Raw genomic sequence first — 10272 nt, forward strand, 5'->3', positions numbered from 1 at the left:
ACTGAACACAAGGTACACATTTAGATAATCTGTGTTTATTATCTGAAAGTGTTTTGTATTGTCATGCTTTACTTTAAAACATCTGTTCTCTCACAGACGCAAATAGTTATTTAATAAATCATGTTCATTATTGTTAGAGCATTTAAGCACTTAATTCAAAGTCTAACATCTACATGTCTTAAATGTTCAGCATACCTCCTGTGAAACAACATGTTCAAGTGTTGCATGAAGCCACAAGCACCTTTGCGAGCTTGCAGGCTTGCATACAGTCTGCGATTCCCTTTTCCCTGTCACATACACTCCAACAAATGGCAGGTGAGGCTGTGACAATTTATGAAGTTAAGTTCCATGAATACTGGAAACTGATTATCACAATTTCTGCTATGTCAATGTGGAAAGTTTTGAAATTCTACCATGATTTACCAAGTGTCTCAGATTTTTCTCCATGAGTTCAAAACTGTCTGAATGTCTTTGCAATCTCTTGGTGGCGAATCCTACAGGTGACGATGCCTCCATATCTGCTCTGAGAGACGATCCTCAAAATTGTCAATGTTAGTTTCATGGTACGCCTCTTTTTTTGCAGACTAGACCCAGGCTTTGTTGCGTAATGTCTTCACCCACAGAGTTCGGCCAGCTGGCATGTGCGCGGCACAGCCAGCGAAGCCTCCTCGTGACTTGTTCACCAAAATTACATTACGTTGTTCTCCAAAACCAAATTGTTTCTGCAAGCAGGATGCTGAGGCCTTTAGATTAAAAGCTAAACTGGTTTCTTGAGAACATTTGTCAAGTAGTTTAGCAGACAGACTTAAGGAGTTTGAGCAAACAGCTCTTTTTTATCAAACTTCAAATGGCTGGTCTTTACGTGTGTTATGTCTCGGAACATAACATGAACCTTAACAACTTCACAGTTATCACACAGTGCATTAATATTCATTGCTAGCAACCGGAAAATGTAGGGAACTTGATATCAGGCTTCAAAAAAAGAACTTCAAAGGGAGACCAGAGCGTGGACTAAAATAGCATACCCATAAATAGATGAATACACGTCTTTTTGGATGATGTGCAAACAGAACACTCAGCTCCCCATGGACTTTGGAGCTTTATCCAAAACAGAATCAGGTGCTGCATTAGCTTCAGGCACAACTGTGAGATGAACAGGGGTAAAAAAAGAGCGGAAGTAAAGATCTGAGTGATGTGTTACTGCATAAAAAAACACAAAAAATGAGGTAACCTTTTCTTGCCAGATCAATAAAGATGGCCCATAGTGTTGTAAGTATGGAAGAAGACCCATGTTTTTACAATCAAAACCTACAAACCAAGATCTGAAGATGGGAGTGAAGCATTCTTGTTGAATAATATTGTTCTTACTTTAAACTCCAAATTAAGCATTTATTGAGTATTTGAAGTTGTTTGATATATAAATAGTAAGTATGGGACTTTGGTTGGGGCCAAAAAATGCCTAGATGTCGTTTAACAAGACTACAACCCTGTTTACAACCCTGTTATTTTCCTTCAAATGAAACATGCTGTTTTTCCTTTTACAGCAAACTCATGGGGGTAAAATAATAATAATAAGTTGGCTCACAGAATCATTTTAGCATATTATCACATAGTTCTAACACTGTAACAAAAGCACTGTGATTATTCCCAAATCTAACTGGATAGTGTTGCTGTCCTTCCATTGTGTCCTCTTAACAGGATGTGCTGTTAGTAAACTGAAGAGACTGAAGTCGGGTTAGCTTCCCTGGACTACAGTTTGATAGTCAGCTGAGGAAGTCTTGTTTTTAAGGGATCAGACTTTGCAAAGAATCGATATTAAAAGATAGTGTAAGCTTGCGTTAGCTTTTAGTCTAGCGTGGATCCCTGTTTGCTCCCTGTATGTGAAAACTGCCACAGGAAACCTGCGGTCACGAGGGCTGGTTCACCCCTGTAGAGTCTGGTGGTAATTTGCTTCTCTCCAGTTCCAACATATCGTTGATACATTTTACTACTTTGCCAGCTTTGACTAGAGCTTTCATTAGTTTCATTTTTGGGGCACAAATCTAACGAGTCAACAGTCAAGTTTCAGTAACAGTTCGGGGTTGTCATTTTCCAGCCCTGTTTTGGCTAATGCTGAATTTTCTTTTGATGGATAGGGTAAAGTGTAGGGTTTGTCATGGTGTATATGGCCAGACAAGAAGGGATGAACACTCAGAGATGGAACAAAGCAAGATCGTTTATTAAACATAACAGAACACAAAACAACTAAGGGCCAGAATGAGGAACAAAACAAAACGTGGCAAACAACATGGCAAAAACAACAAACCTGGGACTGGGAGGAGCAGGGAGCAATAGGAGCGGGAGAAGAGTAGAAGGTAAACTAAGGAGGGGAACAACAGAAACCCATAAGCCTAGCTTGAGATACAGGGGGACTAGAAACTAGATCCAGAGCCGTGCTCTGTGAACACACAGGGGTCGCTGGAGAGCCAGCTGCCTGACTAGATAAAGAGGCAAGCCAAACCTGAGTATGTTGTGACTGCCTCAAGCCAGGGTCGCCTAGGAGCACAAGTGAACAGAACACGCTTGCCTCTCGAATCAGACTATGATATCTCTAAGAATGGATCACTTGCCAACCTGAACACGCCACCAAGGCATGGGGAATCACGGAGAGGCAAGGAGATTCCTGGAGATTCCATTCACAGCCGTCATGGAGCTCCTTAAATGCTCCCAGTCCCAGGTGCAACTCATGAACACAAACGAACACAAATGAACCAGAATCAACACAAATGAACAGGAAGTGAGGCGGAAGTCCATATATGGGCCTGTGGGAGACGGCCCGGGATCGCCCCGGAGGAGGGCGTGATAACAAGGGTTTAGGGTTCAACAGATTATTTGACTAATTACTAATTGCAACTGTGTCAAAACCAAATACAAACCAATCATGACCTAAACATACAATTGTATTTATCCAAGCCAAGAGTTTGCAGTTGCAATTAATGAAATCCACCACTTAGATATCAGACAGGACTCTCATAATCAGAGGCCTTTCCCTAATTAACTAAATAATCAGAGGAACTCACATTACTACCACGCTGTTTTTGTGATCATGCTGTTTTGATTAATGTCCTGTTTTCTCTCTTCTTTTTAGTCTGCAAAATGTGACTGCTGTTCAGTTCAGTAAGACCTAGATCTCTTTCGCGAGTTCACAATGACACTAATCATCGACTGAGTCCTTCACACTTTTTTAAACATGAATAACAACATGATACTAATCTGTGCTGAATAAAAGGAACGTAATACTGAAGAAAAACTGAAAAATCTGTCCCTCCTAAATCACTGTCCTCAGAAAAATATTCTCCCGTCTCCTCTATCCTTGCCTTTATCCAAGACAAACACCTCCCATTACAATATAGTACAGTCGTTACACAATGCCTCATGAGATTACCCCCCCCCCCCCCCATGTATGCACTAGCTTATATTACCGCAACATTATTTCTCTTATTAAAGATATCATATTTACGGTACACTGTATATCATTTGTGGTTCAATAAAAAGTTATATTAAATAAGCCTTTTTAAATTAGTTTCAATCTCACTGTTACTTTAACTCAAGCTTTTTTATACCTTACTCCACTAATCAGTCCTCTCTATAAAACATCACAATGTGGCCTGAATATGTCTACACTCAGGTTGCTGACATCAAGTGGACATTCAGAGACATCACATCCTGCCTTCTGCTACAGGGTTGTAGAAATCCCACAATATATGCACACTGCAATATCTAGTTCATAAAATACATCAAAGTAATATTAATGAAAAGAAATATTAGTTATAGCTTTTAAACAGGGTGTTTACAGAGTACAATGAACATAATTATTGCTGAATTACATTGTTTAACTGCTAAACATGGTGCAAAACTACTGATAATTTCTTTTTAATGTGTATTTTAATAATTTGTAAGTAAAATATGTGAATAAGAGTCACTTTACAAGCAAATGTAAATGCAATCAACTAGCAATACTCTTCTCAAGCCAAGAACATGCATATGTGGCTATAATTTAGCCTATTTTTACAGAACCAAAACCTTATATCTTCATAGTGGCCTTTTTACATTCTAATGTAATTTAAAAACAGCTACAGATCAATAGAAATGGTCTGAAATTACTTATTAAAATGTCTTTCACTGAAAGCTAAATTGCCCCCCCTCTCCCTCTCCTATAAGATCCCTTTTTCAAGACCCAAGGTTTTCATCTGACTGTATATACATATAATTGCTGATTTATACCTTTATACATTCTATACATTTTAAAATCTTACTTCAGTTAAATCTTGTCATTGGTTTCCATCGCTGGGTCTGGTCTTACATTTTTAAAAATAAAAAAGCTTCAAATGGTTCTCAGACCCCATTTACTCCTGGTCACTTTATGTATCAGGATTATCAGGATCTGGATATGGCCAATTCACATAAAAATGCAAGTGTAGACACACCCAAGACTTATTTCAAACAAATACATATTTGATCACTTATACCACTTCAGCAGGTGGTCCGGTATGCATTTAAACCACATGTTATAGAAGTGTAAACACATCCATCCATCCAAGACCCATTCAATAACTAAAGCCCCTCCCAGTAGTAATTGGCACACAACAAGCAAATTAGCATATTCTGTCCCACACAGTGATCAGATTTCATTCTGACTAAATCTAATTGACCACCAAGTGTAAATGCACATGGCAAAAATCTTATCTGCATACAATCTAGATACTAGTCAAATGAAGTGATCAGCTCTAAACATGGTCGTTAAGTAATGGAATAGAGGGAACACTATTGGTTCCTTAAAGACCCATGTTTTGTCATTTAATTGTAAAGGCTCTTTACATTCTTCACACTCACACATCTCTAATACAAACATGATTTTTATGGCATTGCTTAAAAAAAACATTCAAAGTAATCTTCTCTCACACACTGGAGACTGCTAGAGACACACTGGTCTCTTGCAGTTTATAAAACTGACATAATTGACCCTGAGGCTGATCTTCACATTCCATCTCATCACTTCCCTGCATCTTTTTCTCTTCACCTTCAACTTCTCCTTTTGCAGAAGGCACACTTTTTGGGTTTTCTCTCTTTTTCAAAATTTTCTCAATAAGATAATCGATTCTTTTTCTTTCCTGCTGCTGGAAGAATGAAGAGGCCACTTTCCTACGCAAGCGTCGGGCATAGACCTCCAGGAATGCGAGGGAGTAGCTAACAAGATAGAGCAGGCCTAGTGAGACCAGCACTTTAGGATTCAGATGGCTTGCCTCGGCTTTGCACTCAGCTGCATCAGAACCAACAATGGCGCTGTAGGTTTTGCCAAAGTCCCTCACCTCCGTATTGCGTCCCAAAAGGTAACAGAAGATGTTTTGATAACCAACCTATATGAAAACATGCAGAGAGAACAGCACTGAGGTAAGGCAACATTAAGTGACACTGGTAGATGTTATGTATAGCCAATAGCTGGTGGTAATTGTTTCTAAGTCATGACAAGCAATGTGGCCACTTATATGTATAGAAGGCTATAAGCGCGCTGATAAGGAATTACATTGTATATGATGTTACAAGAATGATGAGATTTACCTTAAAATGGACCTGAACGGTAATATGAGTGGGCGGGATGTCCAAAAGCCAATTCCCACCTGTTTCTACAAGATAATGCACAATGCGGTCAAGAATTATCAGCATGAGTGTCATCAACAGATACAGTGTGATCTGCAGAATGGGAACTAAACACCTAACCAGTTCCTTTTTGGTCATTCTGAAACTGGTGGAGTTCACTCCATTTTTCACGTCCTTTGCTTCGACTTGGATTCCTTTATCGCTTGCGGTTCTTCTGAGCAGGCCGCTGATGTAGACATTATCAAACCTCACTGACGTCAGGTATGACTTTAGGTACATGGCGGAATCCATGAAAAGATAGAAGACAAAAAAAGCAGCAAATATTCTGCTGGAGAGCAGTTTCACTTCCTTTAGTTGATGCTTGGCTTTTGAAAAATCCTCCTCGACGTGTTTGCTTAAGTTGGTCAAACGTTCTCTCAGCTCACTCACGTTAATTTCTGTAGAGTGGTTGAAGTTACTGAGCGTCTCCGCTAAGAAGACAGTGTTGCTGTTGATTAACTGAACTCTTTCGATCATGTTACTCTTTATGTTGTTGCTTAGCTGAGCTGAGTTGAGCAGACTATGAGCGAGATTCTCTGATGTGCATTTCATGAGGTGCGAGATTGCAGCAATGTTAGCAGCGATATTAGGCAGAACATAAAGCACAATGATCATTGCACACATGGAAAGGACAAGTTTGCGTCCTTGTCTGGTGCCCAGTGTCGGAAACATCAGTGTAAATGCACAACGGAGAGGGTGAACGAGAAACAAGGAGATGAACATGGCCGCCGCATGGATTCCTGCAGCGATGCCCGCAGTTTGTGGGGTGTACATTAGGAGCTTGTTCAGCCAGTGGAAGAGCAGGATGGCGGTACCCATGGAGACTGCGAGGCAGAGGAGCAGGAGGGTGAAGACTTGCCTGGCACTCCGTGGCGTCGGAGTGGAGTAGGAGAACCAAAAAGATTCCATGTGGTTCCTCACCAACCCTCTGCCAGAAACACCAGAGAAAGGACATGAAAGTTAACAATGTGGGTATGAGTTGACACCTGTGTTTGGACCATACTGTAAGCCAATGGGGAACCACCAGGGCCTTCTAGTTCTTCTAGGAATTAGAAAATACATAATTGTAATTCTAGTGTATTTTTTCTCAATAGAGTTATGCTTGTATTTAAACTCTGCCACATTACACTGTTAGTCATATTATTATTGTTGGGAACAAGGGGTTGAATTTGAGAAATATTTCATGGAAATTTTGTCAAATGAAAATCTTTTCTTAGTGGCATCTAGGTACATACAGCAACACAAGCTTGCCCATTGGTTAGGACTTCAGAAGCAGAGCTGAAGGCCTAAAGCTGTTTTCACACACCACACCACACACTCCAGAGTATATGTGGATAAATTTAGCAAATATTCAGAATTTTCAATAAAATTATTAATTAGAGATAACATTACTATATCAGTATGTGAGCAGCCAATGGTGCTACTAAATCTGTTACTAAATAACTGCAACTTTGCCAAGTTAATAGTTTCAATAAAGCTAGTACAAAGCAGAATCTCCTGTTAGACTGAGCCATTTACAGCCTCCAAGGGATCCAAAATGTGTCAAATGGCCCAATAAGATGCAATCTGTCTATAAAATGTTAATTTCCTTTACACTGGACTAATGATACACTGACTTATGGCACTGAATCATTTCCTTTTTATATTCCAGACAAACACACTTGTCACACATTTCATTAGCTAATTAGAAGAGTTGAATATATTTTAGGTAGGAAAAAGCTCTAAAGTATGCAGAATGAACAAAGATAGTGTATCTGCTTGAGCTTCACCACTTTTGTAAAAGCAAAAAGCATGCAGACACTAATTCTAATTTGTGAAACAGACTACTCTACAGTACACCCATCGCTGACACACATATTCAATTATGCAGATATAGCAGAAAAGCATTAAAAATGGGACGACTGACAATGGGATGCTCTGGAGCATCTGAACATGAACACTGAGCTGTAGTGATTGAGCTCAATCCAATACCTTTAGGATGAGTTTCAGTAGGTTTTGTGATCCAGATCTAATCATCCACCACCCAAAAAAAAATAGTTGAATGACAAACCTGAATGTGTTGCGGTTATTCCATAGAGACATTTTCCTGCGTACAGATGGACTGATGGACAGACGGAAAGATGGGTAGTTTAAAGAAGCCAGACGCTAAAATGAGAAAGCCACTGTACAGTTTGTTAGCATCACATGGAAGTGGCCACTGCACACATAAACACACACAACATGTGAGCACACCAACACACACACACCCACACACACATCATGAGTCACGTTCTTGCTCAAATCCACATGATAAGCGTTCTGTGCTTGAGCTGATGTACTGAACACCTACATACAAACGGTGTCTAATGACGTAGCAAGCTAAATAAGATTAATTTGTTGTTTGGTGACTTAATGTCTTGATGTGGTGATACTGGTTTAGTGGTGGACCTTAGAGCTTTCACTGACCTGTCAGAGATGATAAGATAAGATAAGATAAGATAAGATAATCCTTTATTAGTCCCACAGTGGGGAAATTCACAGTGCCATAGCAGCAAAGGGAGAGCAAGACACTCAGGTGCAAAACATAGATAAATTGCCAATATATACACAATATAAATAATAGAAGTAAAAACCAATGTTATTTACAAATTATTTACATAATATTTACAGAATAATAATAATAAAATAGATGCTAGAGTACAACTTTAAAGGTTCACTAAACAGTCATTAAGTTACATATAAGGACTACAAGCCCTGGAAATACAGTAATAGGGAAGTATGACCAATACAGATGGCTTAAAACATGAACTTCTCTAAACTAAACTAAACTGGAAGTGTTGTTTTTCGTGACAGTTTGTGTACATTTCTCTTGATGGTAATATGAAATAAACTAATGACGAAGAACACTTCACACGAATAGGAATTATCATATGATCTTTCGCAACACAGAGATTTGAGCATTTGTAATTACATTCTTAGACATAAAGGAGTCAAAAGGTTTTTTGTAATGATGCCAAATTGGATCCATATTTGGTTCCCTAAACACCCTTTGAACTGAAAGTACAGTAAAAACATGCTTGTAAACAAGAACCATGTAAAAGAACCTGTTTCACATTATAAAAGTTCATTGAATTGAGTGAATTTGAGTTGATTTTGGGAGAAGGATCATGCCCTTTACCCCTCCTTCTCCAGGTCTTCATCCACCTCACATCTATCCCTGTCCAAACAAACTATGCGCCCAACTCCTCCCTCTTCTTCAGACCACCACTCTAACGGTGGGGCCAGGCTTCACGCGCAGACCTGACCAAAAACACTTCTGAGTTCTGCCGTTTCACCTCAGGGAGTGGGCCGCACTAGCAAAAGGTACATTTTCTAAAGCAGTAGTTCTCAAAGCATTCCCCAGGGCACTCTTGATGGTCTAGATTTTTGCTCTGTCCTTATAAGTCAGCAGTTGCGATCAAGTGAAAACCGGGGCCAGTCGCAGAAATGCTGTTCTGTACTAATTAGAGGTTTTTACTTACTTGCTTTTCTTTTTATGAATGTGTCATTTATGACTTCTGATGATGAAGGTTTGTGTGAAGTCTACAGTTCATCAGGTTTGCTGAGCAACTAAAGGCCCATTTTAGCCCTCATAATTGTGTTATGTCTGAAAGTCTCAGCTGGATGTCATGCAGACCTTAGTGAATAGTCCATCATCACTTTCCTCTCAATGGACTGTTTGAGCAGGTGTTAGCTGACCACCCTGCACAAACCTTACTTAAAACTACTCAGTCTACACCTGTCTCACACTCATATCTGTTGATAATATGTGTTGTACACCCATGGGTTTAATTCTCATTTTCAATCTTTTTTGTATAACCTTCTAACAGAAGGCTTCCAACAGAAGTCCTCAGTGGTTAATCTGAACACTTCTGTCCACTGATTAGGCTCTATAATAAGTACTCATTATTGTATATTCATTAGTAGGGGTGGGGGGAAATTTAGATGTGGGTTAGGCTGGGGCTGTGTAATAGTAATAATGTAATGTAATGTAAACCACAATATTAAAAAAAAACGATGGTACCTCAAAATGAGAAGGTAATTTAAAAATTACGATGTACGTACGTACCTGATGTGTCAAATTTTTGTTTTTGCATTCTATCATTACCAAATAAGCTGAATCCCCCATGTACATTTAAGGGAGCTTCATGCAGAGGTGCTGTGGGAACTCCTTGATTGGTGACACGGTCTGAAAGCAGGTTGTAATGCCAGTAGATTGTGCCGTTAGTCAGTTGCTGCAGTCGATGTCAATTTCGTACTGTTTGTAAATTTTTGTTGACCTAATGATAAAATACCATTTCAGAGCTTTCTTTCATTTTTCATCGTCTGAGATTTCTGACAACGGGATGGGATCGCCTTGGAATATTAAAGATTTTCTATCCATCTTCTCTGCGGTTGGTGCAGTTTTCTGTGCAATAACCCCCTGGTTGTGCACTCATCACTCGGAAGACGTTGCATAGAACCCATCTACTCCAGTTACTAAACCTGGCCAAAGACCTTAAAGTCAAGTTTGCTCACTCTGTGGCCATATTTACACTGTCACCGGGCAGTTATTTCCAGTCACACAAGACCAGGCTT

General features: G+C 39.5%; 1 protein-coding gene across 1 annotated transcript; it reads right to left on the minus strand.

Moving 5' to 3' along the window:
• Positions 1–2220: 2220 nt before the first annotated feature.
• Positions 2221–7850, minus strand: ocstamp (osteoclast stimulatory transmembrane protein). The gene is made up of 3 exons (XM_072680860.1): positions 7727–7850; positions 5599–6604; positions 2221–5396 (listed from the first exon to the last, which is right to left on the minus strand). The coding sequence occupies exons 1-3, from the start codon at positions 7756–7758 to the stop codon at positions 4938–4940; spliced, it is 1497 nt and encodes a 498-aa protein (XP_072536961.1). The 5' UTR covers positions 7759–7850; the 3' UTR covers positions 2221–4937.
• Positions 7851–10272: the final 2422 nt, after the last annotated feature.

Source organism: Salminus brasiliensis, chromosome 6, assembly GCF_030463535.1.
Source record: "Salminus brasiliensis chromosome 6, fSalBra1.hap2, whole genome shotgun sequence".
Lineage (NCBI taxonomy): Eukaryota > Metazoa > Chordata > Actinopteri > Characiformes > Bryconidae > Salminus > Salminus brasiliensis.